At 38.9% G+C, this 15,534-nt stretch overlaps 2 protein-coding genes across 3 annotated transcripts in view; both read left to right on the top strand.

Moving 5' to 3' along the window:
• The window catches only part of LOC117481734 (E3 ubiquitin-protein ligase TRIM39-like), a 937,572-nt gene that overhangs the window by 567,924 nt on the left and 354,114 nt on the right, over window positions 1-15,534 (top strand). The window lies entirely within an intron of this gene.
• LOC117481730 (zinc finger protein 664-like) overlaps window positions 2,595-15,534 on the top strand; it is a 76,711-nt gene continuing 63,771 nt past the window's right edge. For both annotated transcript variants that reach the window (XM_034129587.1, XM_034129588.1), the window contains exons 1-3: window positions 2,595-2,629; window positions 3,689-4,161; window positions 13,233-13,291. In XM_034129587.1, coding sequence (XP_033985478.1) covers window positions 3,711-4,161; window positions 13,233-13,291 — 510 coding nt within the window. In that variant the 5' untranslated portion in view covers window positions 2,595-2,629; window positions 3,689-3,710. The remainder of the gene's footprint in view (window positions 2,630-3,688; window positions 4,162-13,232; window positions 13,292-15,534) is intronic.

Genomic DNA, 15,534 nt, shown 5'->3' with positions numbered 1-15,534 from the left:
CTAAGCTAGCAGTTTGCTTCTGCTTCAAGGCTTTGTGCTAAGCTACAGAAGGCTAACCAGCACACATATGAGTTTGACCATTAAAGCTGACAGCGGGCTGAATGTAACAGCATTTCCTAAAAACTGCACTGAAGTACAACTTTTACGAGATCCTTTTCTTCAGTATTTCCTATGTATGCTACTTTATACTTCTACTCTTGTACATCTTAGTGGGAAATAACATCCTTTTTTCTGCATTATATTTGTTGACAGCTTTAGTATGCCGATTAAGATTCTTATACAAAATATAAAACAACTATTAAATGATAATATGTTATTATAAATGAATCTACCCTGCACTATTGACGTAGCTACAACAATAAAGAGCACATGAATGCTTTAATAATAATACAGGAATATTATGTTATTCTGAAAATGGTATTCTGCATGTTGAGTATTTTTAGTGTTCCTACTTTGATGTTTTTATGTTGTACTTGTATCTGAACAACATTTTGAATGCAGGACTTCTACATGTATCATAGTATTGTTGCACTTCTAATCAAAGATCTGAGTACTTCTTCACGACTGAAACCTGATATCATCTGAGGATGCAAAGCAAAAACCATGAGAAGAAACGATTCACACCTTTTTGTTCCCACGCTTTCTGTACCAAAGCGTGTTAAAGACTTCAGCTCTAAGTGTCCAACAGAGGAAGTTAAACCAGCAGAGTTCAAACAGCGGCAGCAATGTGAGTATGTGAGGCTGATGTGTCAGTGTGCATACTGAGGAACCATAACACCAGATCAGGCTTAATAAGGTTAACACTGTGGGAGAATGAGAACAGAGAAAACAGAAGTGTCAGAAATAAAGAAACACCTAAATATGGAATCATATTTCAAGAATAAGTCAGACCCAATGTTATATTTTTCCTATTTTTAACACATCCAAAAAATGTGGCTCTCTGCTCCAACACATTTGCACCATTTATACTTACAAACGTGATATTTGCACTATTCATCTTGCACATAATGAACCACCAACACTATTCAATTAATGCTTAAATCATACAGTGTAACTATTTATAACATCTGTATAGTTTACCTAGAGCAGGGGTGTCAAACTCAAATACACAGTGGGCCAAAATGAAAAAAAATGGGTGCTCGTCGAGGGCCGGACTGGTTCAATTTGTACTGCAAAACTTATTGAAATGAACTTATTGCAAATATTAAACCTGGGACTAACAAAGCTTAAAGGTGGGGTAGGTAAGTTTGAGAAACCGGCTCGAGATACACTTTTTGTTATATTCCATGGAATGCTCTTAACATCCCGATAGCAATGAATATCTTAAGTGCTTTGACAACAAATCCATTAAAAAATGTCATCTGTGGAAGCCGTAGTACTGTAAAAAGCACGACCAATCATTTTAGCCAGCCCGGCTAAAATAACTGGATGGCCTACCTGCCTGTCAGCCTTCCATATGTGCACAAACTTATCTCGTGCCCTCATTGGTCATGTGCGCGTTCGTGTGTGTTGGAGGAGGGGCTCTGTAAGGAAGTGGCAGATTTCTTCCGTCTGTGTATTTTCAGATTCTAGCGCACTCGAGCTGGTTTCTCCAAAATTACCTACCCGACCTTTAAATGATTGCCTATAAAAACAAGATTAAACATTAAATAATCAGTTGCATTCATTTCTTATGGCTCTATCTGCAGCTTTTCCGGAGTCATTTCTTATGATTACATTTTTCCACAGGCCAACAACAGCTTCAAAAAAACTATTTCCGTCAAAGAAAAAACCAAACATGCCCTGTTGTCTCAAGAAAAAAAGTGCAGAAGTAAACATCCATTGAAACTCAGTTTGCTGCTCTGTGATGCTAGTTCAAGCCAGATACTTGGCATCTCATCTTGGGTGCAAGTTCATCAATGTTTGGGCTCAGGCTCTGAGCTGAGGAGATCCTCAGGATGGAGTGAAGGTGTGCGTGCAATATACCGGCGGGCCAGATCTAATAGTAATTAAACATTATCCTGCGGGCCGAAATTAAATCCACCACGGGCCTGATTTGGCCCCCGGGCCTTGAGTTTGACACATGTGACCTAGAGGATCAATTATGCTGTAGTACTTGGTGTACCTCAATGACAAAGGCCAGTGATTTTGGCCAGATTCTAGTGGGCTCAATGGAAAATGCGGAACTGGATTCACTAACAGGAAGTGGACTAAAGAAATTGACTAAAATGTATGCTTATATCTTAATGTATGTCAAATGTGAGTACATATGGCTTTGTTAAGCACTTGATATGTATATATACTACTATATACTACAACTATATGTTTTTGAGTGATTCCTTAGTCCATCAAATGGCAGAAAATGGTGAAAAAGTTTACAGTTTCCAGTTTCTGTATTTTAAATTACATTTACATGAATCAAACATCATTATATAGGAAAAGCTGGAACACGAAAATATAGTTCATATTTTTGCTAATTAAATGACTCAAAATCAAATGTATCGAGATGTATTTTCTGTTTTTTTTTTAGCTTGTGTTTAACCATCTGATTTATCCGTGCGCGTTTTCCCTCTTTTGTCCCACTTCGCTTTCCTTACTAACAAAGGAGAGGTGCACGCTGGGAAAACACGTGTAGTGGAGGACCAGAGAAGTATGGCTGCAGTTTTGTGATTATTGTTATTTTTAAACGATGTTTCAAACACATTTATTGTTTGAAACATCAAACAATAAATGTTTATTGAGCTGAGTACATACATGCTCAGTGTTGTGTGTATTTGTCAGCTGCTGTCTGGGTTTCCCGCCGTTACTGTTCATATTCAGTGTTTCGGACCTATTGTTTACATGTTGACTGAAACCGAACCACAGCGCAGGATTTCTGACATTTATCTCAGTTTTAACATTTCATTTTTAGATAGCAGAAGTCATAACTGCTCTATATTTCTCACAGTGAAAAGACTGGGTTTCTGTTGGTCATTACATGCTCACTTAGTGATCCAGTCACAGCTTCAGTAATACCCAATGACTATTTTAATCATTTTATGTGGTTTAAATACATTTACTTAAGTACTACACTTTAGTAATGTATGTGTTCTTTACTAGTGTTGCATGCATACTATTATATATGATGCTGATGTGGGTCATTCTACAAAACAAGTACTCTTACTTCAGTTATTTAAAGTATATTTGTATGCAGGATTTCACCTGTAACAAACCATTTTTACACTGTGGTATTGCTACTTTTATTTAGGTTAGTACAATTTAAAGCTGCAAAACATAGGTTTAAGAAACGTTGTCAGTTTTTCTGGAGTAACCTAAACAGTTAATTGATTGTCTCAATAATCTTCAGTACATTATCAGTCTGTAGAGGATAATCAATACTAGCTAGCTTGTGTTATAACAAGGTTTATAGAATCATACATACATATATTTTCAGTTCTTGAATCACTGTTGTCTAGCTTTCACCATTACCTATACCAAAATCAATACTTGTTCCCAATAACCTCTTCAGGATATGTGTATTGAAATCATTCTATCTATCATTCTTAATTATACGGCTTTTTAAACACATGCTTGTCTGTCTTCTGTTTGGTGCACTAAATACACACAATCTTCTGTAATAAAGACACTCATACACATGATATAAGACAGAAGCGTAGTGCTTGTTGTCCATGTGACTAATCCAACAATATGTCCTTTCTCTATTCGTCAGGTGACACGTACAGTTTGCCACCATGTCGCCCAATAAGAAGGGCGGCGATGAGCGTTTCCTCCGGGTTCAGAAAGACCCCAGATTTTGGGAGATGCCCGAGATAGAATGCAAGATCAAGATCGACAAGCCTTTCCAGTCCATGTTTCACGACAAGCGCTTCACGGAGAAATACACGGTGGACAAGAGAGGCCGACCCATCAACCAAACCTCCACCGAGGACCTGAAGCGCTTCTACAACGTCTCCAGCTCAGAGAACGAAGACGACGATGAGGAGGGTGTGAAGAGCAAGAAGGTGGCAGAGCGCAAGAAGAAGAAAAAAGTGAAGGTGGAGAAAGAAGTGAAGGAGAAGCTGGTGAAGGTGAAGGTGGAGAAAGAAGTGAAGCAGGTGAAGGTGGAGAAAGAAGTGAAGGAGAGCAAAGACATTACAGCTAAAGGACCGCCGCCTGAACGAGGGATCAGAGTCATAGAAGAGGGTGAGTAGATGTCTCTGAGGCTCATATTCACTGATGCAGGCTGAGGAAACGAGCACAGATTCAACTTAATAGATAAGAAGTAGGTTTACACATACAAGGAATTTGCCTTGGTGTATAAGGTGCATACAAAAAACAGGTAAAGAAGGGAAAAAGTAAGAAAAACAACCAAAAAACGATTAAAAAAAACGAACTATTATATGTTATGATATAGAAAATAATGTACATGTAATCTGGATATCCCAAAAAACTATGTACAGTATTCTATGACAACATACTCAGAATAATACAATAACATATGTGCAGTATTGATATGAAAAGGGGAAAGATGTGCAGATACTAAGAGAGGTAGCTCGTGTGCAAATGTGCATGTATTTCAATAGATTTGCTGCAGGAAACCAACAATAAAATAACTATAACATTGAAGCCAGAGCTTTAGACTGAAAGCCTGGTTAAAGGTAGGGAAGGTAATTCACTTCAGAAACACTTTTTGGTATATTCCATGGAATGCTCTTAACATCCCGATAACAATGAATACATTAAATGCTTTGACAATAAATACATAAAAAAATGTCATCTGTGGAAGCCGTGGCGCTAGGGCTGTGCAATTAATCGTATTTTAATCGCAATTACGATTTTGGCCTGCCACAATTACGAAAACAACATAATCGAAAAAAACGATTATTTTGCTTTGCTTGGTTGTGACCGTGCACTGCAACATATTTGATCTAATTTATTTTAGTCTAATTTATTTGTATTTATCATATTTACATATGTTTAGTAGCTTGTTGAAGTGCGCTCCAAAATATTTGTTGATCTTGTTTATTGGTATTTATTATTTTGATATTATTTATTTAAATGTAAATGTATCATTTATTTTATTTATTTTTTTATTGGTTTTTCAGTTGAATTATACGTTCAGGGTAGGGATGGGTATCGTTAAGGTTTTAACGGTACTACTACTTTTATCGATACCGCTTATCGGTCCGGTCTTTTAACGGTACTCTTATCGGTTCTTTTGGAGAGAAAAATTAGGTAAACTAACTATATGTTGTATGTCAGGGACTACGGATGGAAATTAGCTCAAAGCTAAAATCCGGCATATTTACACTTGAAGCATTATTTGTCTAAAGCAGTGGTTCTCAACTGGTGGGTCGCGGACCCGTTTCGAGTGGGTCGCGGATGTGTGAGTGAAGAAAAAAAAGTTGAAAAAAAAAATTGGAATTTTTTTTTTTTTTGGGGGGAAAAAGTCAAACTTTTATTTTGAAGGCCCGATTTTCTTCTCAGAGTGTACCAGAATGCGTAGTTTATGTTAGTATTTCTAAAAATCTCCTGGGGGAGAATCCCCCCAGACCCCCCTGCTGGGGTTGGGTTTCAGCATGTGTGCCTTTTTATATAGTTCAGCTTTGATTCCATCATCTCATTAAACCTTTTTTAAAAGCATACTTTAGTTCTGTGAAGGGATATAAGGGATATATGCACTGTACTTCACTTTTATTAATATTGTATGCTCAAAAGCGTATATATTACAGCACGATTTTTTGTTGAATAGATTTGAGTGCTTCAAAATGTTGGGTCGCGATGTATTGACCAAGTAAAAAGTGTGTCCCGAGGCCTAACCAGTTGAGAACCACTGGTCTAAAGTGTTCATTAATGTGCATTGTCCCTATTCAAATAAACAATTAAATGAAAATTAACAAATTGTGAACAAAACTAACATTGCTTTTTATTTTAAATGAAATCCATAATATTTCACATCAACAGAAACAACAACGTTTTAACAAATCATATTAAATAATCTGATGACAGAACTGTGAACAGAATGGCTGAAACTTTAACAAACTAAATAACTCAGTTCCCTCTAATCATTAACCCATGTTTGAATCATTGAGTTAGCTCCGTGTGTTGCTGCTAGCATACATAATATACCTGACGTGGAAACGTTACTCGTGGATGGGGCTACAGAGCTACTAGAGAGACAGTCGAACCCGGTGCATTTCTCCGTCTGAACGTGGTGCACTTTTGCAAGATGTTTAGACAAATTGCTCGTGTTACCGCCCTGACATGCTAAACTCTTATTGCACTTTAGGCAACGAGCGAGACGGGTAAAGTTTAACCACACCTCGGAGCGCGTTCTCTCCGCCATCTACTCCGTGTTCAGTTGCTGCATGTAGCAGCTGCGTGTGTGTAAACTGCCCCGCCCCCTCGCACACAGGCGGGGGAGAGAGATCTCTCGTCTGGATTGGAGAGATCGAAAATACAAAAAATGACGCATTTTGCAGTCTTTTTGCATATTAGAAACGGAGTTGGCGACACTAAAACTGCAATATAATGTTTGTGTAGCAATAATACACATGACATATTTTTTAGATGTCTCCAGTACCGATAAAAAGACCGATAACGTCGGAGCTTAACGGTACCGCGGTCTTTAATAATTCAGCCCCGGGGCCCGTTTAATACCGGGGCTCGGTACCCATCCCTAGTTCAGGGTAATCAACAGTTAAAAAGATACTGTTCAAATTATTATTTGTATTGTAAAGTTCAATAAATGGATGTTTTCAAAGTCAATGAATAATCGTATTTAATAATCGTGATATCAATTATTGACCAAAATAATCGTGATTATGATTTTTGCCATAATCGCACAGCCCTACGTGGCGCTGTAAAAAGCACGACCAATCATCTGAGCCGGCCCGGCTAAAATAACTGGACGGCCTACCTGCCTGTCAGCCTTCCATCTCGTGCACAAACTTCTCTCGTGCCCTCATAATGTTTTATTTGTGCATCAACATATTAGACATCAATAATAACATTATTGGGCCGCCGCCTGAACGAAGGGTCAGAGTCATAGAAGAGTAGATATTCACCCCTTCAGGCAGCGCAAAACAAGCACAGATACTATTAACCCTCTGAGACCCACATAGGACATTTCCGTTTTTGTATATGTTTGTGTTTTGCCTTATAAATTGTAATTTCTTTACAGTTTAATCAAGTGTTACACATCCCAGAAATCAGCACAACCTCAGCCAATGATATGTGTCACTCATTAGAGACGTATACACACTATAATAGGGGATATTTGCCCATAAATAACGGAGCTTGAATCTTTTACTTATTTAATTAAAAAGAACTGCAAATCCAAATATGGTCATTTCCTTTGTATCAGCAACCAATCGTGAAAGTACAAAGGGGTGTTAAACCAAAAATTGCTGCTGAGTCGTTTTCAGAGCGGATTTCGTAAAGGGCAGTCCACAATAGATGCATTAGTAAGAGTGAGTAATGATGTGGAAAAAACATTGAAAATGAAAGAGATAATGGCAATAGTGTACTTTGACATTGCAAAGGCGTATGACTCGTGTGCAGGGATGGATTACTGATCAAATTGAGTAGAATGGGTATTGGAGGGAGAATGTACAATTGGGTAAGGGCCTTTTTAACAGACAGGACATTTAGAGTAAAGGTTGGAGCAGATATTTCCAATTATTTAGAAATAGAAAATGGTATTCCCCAAGGGAGTGCAGTCAGTCAGATATTATTTAACATCATGATTAATGATATATTGACATGCTTAGACACATGCATCCAATCGGCTCTATACGCAGATGATGGGGCTATTTGGATGAGGGGAAGAAATGCCCCATACGTAATGGAGAATATAGCTAGAGCGATTAAAAAAGTGAAGAGGTGGTCATATAACTGGGGATTCAAAATGTCAGAAAGCAAGTCATGCTACATGGTATTTACAAATAAACGCAAGATTGATGGCCAACAGCTAACACTATGACCGTCCAATGACAAAGGTGAATGAGTTCAAATACCTAGGACTGTGGTTTGATAGCAAATACACATGGAAAATGCATATTAATCAAGTGGAAACAAAATGCAAAAAAGTATTAAATCTATTACGAGCTGTAGCTGGATGCAACTGGGGCGCAGACAAACAAGCATTAATAGACATATACAGATCAATTATGAGGTCCACAATAGACTATGGTTGTATAGTGTATGAAGCAGCAGCAAGAAGATCACTTTTATGATAGAATACAATATAAAGCATTGCGGCTGTGTATTGGAGCGATAAAGTCATCCCCTATCAATGCAGTTCTGATAGAAGCAGGAGAGACACCTCTGGAGATCAGAAGAGAGAAACTTGCTCTGTCATACTGGGTCAGGGTTCAAGGAAGTGGAGAGGAAAATATCACAAACAGAAAACTACAGGATTGCTGGGAATATGCAAAGTTCCAGGGGCGTGGGTTTGGCTGGACGAGTAAGGAGAGAACGAGGGCATGTGGATTGAAGACCATCACGTTTGCCAAAGCAAGCCCATTTAGCCGTGTTCCCCCATGGCTTTTCCCAGAAGCTAACATATGTGAGTATCGTAGAAAGGAAAAAAGAGTGGCAAATAAATGAAGTGGGAATTAAAACAAGTATGTACTTGAATGAAAAGTACTACAATTACCTCAAAATGTACACCGATGGTTCTAAGAACAAGGAAGAGTGTGTTGGAGTTGGTATACACATCCCAGACTTTAAAATATCGATCTCAAAAAGAGCGTCTGATCAACTATCAGTATACGCAACACAAATGCTGGCAGTAATAATAGGATTACAGTGGGTTGAAGAGGTCAGACCAGATAGGGTGGTGATATGCACAGATTCATTGTCCATATTAAAAAGCATACAGTCAACAACAACTGCCAGAGAAGACATTCTCATAGAACTTAACCACAGCCTGTCAAGACTTCACAGAGGCGGTATGGATCTGCAGTTCTGCTGGGTGCCTGCATGAGGGGGTGAAAGGGAACGAGTGTGCTGATAAATGAGCAAAAAGTGCACTACAAAAGGAAATAACATTACAGTTCAACTTGGAGAAGGAGAAGGAAAAGCAGTCATTAAGAAGAAAGGGATGGACATCTGGCAGAAAAGGTGGGAGAAAGACCAGAAAGGCAAAGAGTATCATAAAGTTCAAAAGACAATCACAATTACTATTTATAAAGAAAGAAACAGAAGGGAGGAAATCATGATAGCTAGACTCAGACTGGATCACACAGCATTGAATGGTACGCTGTATATCATGGGGAAAAGTGACAGTGCCAAGTGTAGGAGCTGTGGAGTTAAAGAACACGTGGAACATATCTTGTTACATTGGGTCATCTATAAAGCTGGAAGAGGAAAACTAAAGGATGACGTTTTAGAGGCAGAGAGGGAGAGGGAGTGTGGTTGGTATTCTGGGAACAGAAGGAGTAAGAGCTACCAGAAATACACTGTTTACCTTTCTGAGGGAAACTGGGGTAGGAAACATAATGTAACATTAGGTCAGGAAAGATCATAGATTTTTATTTTGTTTTGTTTTATTTATTTTATGTTTTTTGTTGATTTATTTATTTTTTGTTTAGATCATAGATAGATACGTCCATGAGAGATGGAATGATATGATGATTCAATCACACTCATGTACAGTAGGTGGCGGTATGCACCTTTAAAGTTCTTTGCAATCCGCCAAAAACCGAGAGAAGAAGAAGAAGAGGTGAGTGGATTAGACACCTGCAGAGGTTTCATTAAGTGTATTTACACCAGCTTAGTTTACAGTTAATCAGGAATCAGAAGTGTGAAGGACCAGGGTACGCAAAAATCAGGAATGCAGGTTGAGGTGCAAAAATAAGGATTTTATTTACCCAATATATGTACAGTTTTAAGATGGGTAATAAAATCAATTAGGTTTAAACAAAAAGGTGTAGATATAAACATACACAATCTAGCATTTAACGCATAAACAAAACGTCACAAAAATGGGTGACATCCTGTGTGCTCTTCTGCCCAAGAGCAGCTCACATACCCCCCCCCCCCCTCATCTCCACACTGCAGGAATGTATAGCTCTACTGGCCAGTCCATTGTTGCGTGCAAGGGGGACAGGCTCTAAAAAAAAAAAAGGGTGGCTTAAATGGAGTGGCCTCTTTAAACACCCCTCAGGGTTTGTGAGGAATGGCGTAGTCCAATTAGCTGACACATCTATGAAGGCAAGTGTTTTCCATCAGCGCAGCCTTTGGCCAGGAGCAAGGTGAGCTGTAAGACACTGACAATATGATTACACACAACACAATTAACAATAGATATTTTAAACAAGATTGTGTGCACTCAATCTAGCAAAAACAAAGCTGTTTCAAATCAATGTGTCTGTGTATGTCTGATGTAAACAAAAGCATAACCTTTAGGATGTGTGTTCGTTTGTGAGGCTTGTAGCCCTCACAATAAGTTATCTTATTTAACACAACAGCTGTAATCTTGGAAGAAACAAACTCACAAAAAAACTTAAAATGTGTGACAAAAATAGTCTCAAATTATCTTTAAATAAAGTCTAACAGCTATCGTCTAAAAGCTATTGGCTAACAGCTAAAGTCTAACAGCTACAGTTATTATTCTAGTTCGGCTCTGGGTGAGTAACAGTTTATTTGTAATGCTCAGCTGACTTTATGTTAGTTATTTATTACACCAGTTGTCTTTAAGACAGTTTGAGTTGTTGTGTTGGTGCTCTTTACCATGGTTTTAAATATATGCTAACTAGCTTATTAGCATCGCCACTCACCGTGACGTAGCATTTTTCCCATTGAAATGAATGGGGTTCTTCAGTTAGCAGCTAACGCTAAGCTAAGCGACAGTTTAGCTCATTAAAATATATAAATATACATACTTTATTTAAATAATGATTTATCTTAAACTGGGAAATGATTGTGTCACAGCAGAAGTGTTTTCAGGCATTACATGAGTTAAACATTTAAAAGATGCAATAAGATATAATAAAAATGAAGCATTAGCAGCAAGTTTACACACAGGACACATATGACTAGAGCAGCGGTTTTCAAAGTGTGAGGCGCGCCTCCCCTGGTGGGCGCCAGAGAGCTTCAGGGGAGGCGCAGCGTGAGGAAAAAAAGAACGAGAAAAAGATTAATAAAGTGACACTTGCCCACTTTTGGCTGTCTGTGGAGACCGAGTTCCCCCACCTCGCCAAAAAGGCTGTAACAGTGCTCATTCCCTTCACCTCCACCTACCTGTGTGAGTGGGGGTTTTCCGCATTGACTTTGATCAAAAGCAAGTACCGGTCAAGGCTGCAACCAGAGGATGATCTGCGTTTATTCCTGCGAGCATCAAAGACGCAGACTCATTGTTCCCACTAAAGTAGGGGTGAGTGTAATAAGGAGGCAAAGTTGACGTTCAGTGTGTTGCCGGGAGCATATAAGCATATATATATCCACGATGTTGAAAATGTTAAAAATGTTAAAAGAAAATATGTGTTGAGAACACCGTGCGAAAATATACGGGTCGTGCTGCAGCTAGATTTGCCTGTCCTCTGTAAGAAGGTGTCGGCGACTGACATGCAAGGAAGAACGGCTGTCCACAGGCTGTTCCAACTTTAACAACTTTATTAACTTCCAAGGTAGTGAATTGAACATGCAATTGTAATTGGGTGTGCGGTATATTTTCAGGCACGCACACGCATGTTCCACAACACACAAACTGAACAACACTCAATTGTCCGATCACTACCAGTGTCCTTGCGATCTTGTAAGAACAAGTGTACGTTACTGATGCAATATGGTTGAGACCAGTCGGGCTTATTCTAGAGGGGTGCAAGGAATAGTCCAAGTAGTGGGGGAGTTTTATACAATATGTTTAAAACATAAAGATACAAAGGTTTAAAAAAGTTATTGTTTAATGTTTTAAGGAGGGGACGCTACTCAGCCAATCAAATCGGTGCAGTCAGTGAGTCAGCACGATAGATTCAAACACACACAAGAGGAGAGAAACAGTCGGAGTAATTTCAAATGGCGAAAGGTAGACAGCGAAAACAGAGCATTTAATGACATTTAATGACATTTTCTCTTACTGGACCTCTTTGAAATGCAATTGAATACTCCTGCATTATAGCAACAACAACAATAATAATAATAATAATAATAATAATAATAGCAATAATAATTGGGAGGGGGGGGCGCGGCTGTTCTTATGTTCTCTGAGGGGAGGCTCACCTTCCCACACTTTGAAAACCCCTGGACTAGAGTATCTAAAGAATACACAATATACAGAAAATACTGTATACATGGGGTACATTAAACAGTCTCACTAGCTAAAGCTTGCTTTCTGTGTTAACTTAGTGATAGTTAATGACACAGATAGCGTTATAACCGTGGTTCAAACAACCATTAATGTCATTTTCTATGTGAATAAAGTCATTTTAATGAAATAAAAATGAACAAACTGTGAGCTGTAAATTAGAATGTAAGTTGCTACACAGATTATGAAGAATTATATCTAAATATTTGTATTATATTAATAATTTAATAATAATAACTTTTTGTCGTAATGGTTAAAGTCATTTGCATGTAACGTTAATAACTATCTGACCTTTCTATAATTTTCTCCTCTGCTTAGCATCACATTGACTAAATTGATCAATTTGGAACATGTTTACGTCACAGCAGCATATATAAGACAAGGCACTGCACATAATGTGATAAAACACTAAATATAAGCAATATAAGTGTGTGTCTTTTATTCTCATTCAGGTGGAGGAAATACCTTAATTACTTTCTCTAACATTATTTATCCCACAGTATACTCATAAGTTATATGCATACCGTTTAGTTTGAGTAAACGCTCCCTTTTTACCTTCAGCATATTGTTTTAGTACGGTAACTCTTCTTTATTACCGTTAGCATACTGGTTTCTGTTAGGTAACTCCTTTATGTTACAGGATGAATCCTCAGTTTATTGACTTGTTGTTTCTAGTCTCCTCCTGACTGACAGAGTCCTGGAGCTGTGAGTTTCTCCTCTTCAGTGAAGCAGCTTTATTACTGTCTCCTATTGTCGCAGACAAAGTAGCATTAAATGGAAATACTCAAGTAAAGTAAAAGTACCTCTAAATAGTACTTAAGTACAGTACTTGAGTAAATGTACTTAGTTACTTCTCACCTCTGCTATGAACCTACGAAGTAGCTGTAGATTAGTTTTGTTGTGTCTGTCCGTTGCATTGAGTTGTCTTGTTTTGTGTCAGCTGTAGTTGTGTTGATTATTTCAGAGACCCAGCCGGAGAAGGAGAGCAGCATGGAGGAGAACAAGGAGACCCCTGGAGCTCAGGTCAGTGTGCACTTCATCACAATATATTCCTAATTCCAGCGTTTCCGCCAGGCGGGCGTCTTGCCGTCATTTGACGAGAGTTTTTATCGCTTGAAATGACGAAAAGGACAAGGACATCCCTCTGTTGGAGGGGCAAAGGAGTCTGGTGGGATTATTTTCGCCGCCAGCAAAGCGTGTTCCTGTGACGGAAAGTGTACTGCCAGCGAGCCTTGACGGGGGGTGCTAGTGGAGCATGCGCGTGAACTGGCAAAACTGAGGCTCTGGTAAACTGTAGTAACATGAAGAGCCGTTTGGGAGCCGAAAGAGCCGGCTCTTCTTAGTGAGCCGAGCCAAATGATCCGACTCACTAAAAAGAGCCGAAATTCCCATCACTAATGCGTAAAGAGATAGTATCTATTAGGGACGGCTCAATTCAAAATTCAAGTCCAGGGTTTCCCACACATAGACTTTACTTGGGCCGCCCAGGTTTAACGGCCACCAAAGTATATTTCGCGACCCATTCATTATTATTTTGTTTGTATCCGTCCGCGAGCACGACGCCATCTGCAATCGATTTACTAGTGGACAATGATCCCTCGCTTGCTGTACCTGTTCGCTCTGCTATCGCGTGGAGGGTCTGCTAACAAGCGACCAACAGAAAGGTTCATGTTAATGTTGTTGCACCTCACAAATGCCTAACACTGTTATCCCCAAATGAAAGATCACAACCTGTTTGGAAATATACAATATGAATGCACAATATGGTTAGATATAGGTTAGAACGTTGTTGTATACGATACGATAATACTTTAATTGTCAAATCAAGTCTGAAATGTGACTTGCATCACAGCAGCTCCATGTGTAACATCAACATAGACAAATAAGACAAACACAATACATGAGAAATTCTCTCTGCAGACCCATTCTCACAGCGTTTATCAACCTTTTTCTTACTCAATATCAAGCCACACTTATTGTTTTTACTTCGGCTGTGACTTTGTGTGTGCTCAGGATGAGTTTGGCTGTGTATCGCTAACAAGGAAACGACACCTCCACGGCACAACGTCCCGACCAATCAGAGCACACTGTGCTCACAGGGAGGGTGGGGGCTGGAGCTATTGGAGCTACAACGAGCCGTTAAAGGCAGAGAGTGAAATTCAGTGAATACACGTAGTTTACAGAGATGCTGTATGAGAAACCAATGTGAGTTTGGAAAATTGCACAATATAAATCTATTCTAGTAGACCTCAACAATGGAATTATGATCAGTGGAAATGGCCATGACATGGGCCCTTTAATGTCCTTAGTCACATATGATTTATTACTTGGATAGATTTGTATTTCTTTAGTGGGAACACAGAAGTTAATATAGTCTTTGGTAACAGTAGTTTTTTAGTTTAGTTTAGTTTTTAGTTTATTTATTAATAGTGTCGTGGACAGTCCCCATCGATGAACTGTCACAAAAACAGTAAATGGAGCAGCTTTAGCCGACATGGCTAATTTCCAGCTGTTGTCCCCGGCCAGATGGTAATAGACAATTAGTATAGTAGTTATTTCATCTAGTGAACATTCCTGAAAAATGTCCCAATCTGTCCAATCAAAACAGGCTTTCAACTGTTCCCTACTTTAATTTGTCCATGTCCTTATTACTTTCTTTTCTGGTTGACTTCCCTTCAGTTTGGTCTTATACACTGGTATCATATTCACAACATTATGATCAGAGTTCAGTATTGGTGGTCTGTATTTAGACACATAGGCTACTTTATCATTAACAAAGCATTTGTCCAGGATATTGTCTTTCCTGCTGTGATCCCTAACATACTGCTGGAACCCAGGTAACACAGTCTCCAGGCGACATTGCTTCATGTCCCCGAGCACTATTGACGGTGCATCGGGGTGGCTGAGTTGCAGCTCGTGAACACAGTCAGCGATGGAGCCGGCCGCTGGGAGGCACGTAAACAACAAACAGTAAAATACACACAAATTCTCTAGGCCAGTGGTTCTCAACCTTTTTACACCAAGTACCACCTGAAAAATAGTTGGTTCTCCAATACCACCATATGACCAATGTTAAAATACAGTCCATGCACAGTTCATGCAGGACTCGGAGGCACATGTATTCATAATAACATTATTTGTTGTCAGCCACAGCTACATGTACAAAGGGTAGTCAATTCAATTCAATAATAGCTTTATTAGCATGACCATAGTTACATACAGTATTGCCAAAGCTCTGTATAGTTGCAACATCTATACAAAAATAC

Source organism: Trematomus bernacchii, unplaced genomic scaffold, assembly GCF_902827165.1.
Source record: "Trematomus bernacchii unplaced genomic scaffold, fTreBer1.1, whole genome shotgun sequence".
Taxonomy (NCBI): Eukaryota; Metazoa; Chordata; class Actinopteri; order Perciformes; family Nototheniidae; genus Trematomus; species Trematomus bernacchii.
This window is presented reverse-complemented; position numbering and strand designations above follow the sequence as displayed.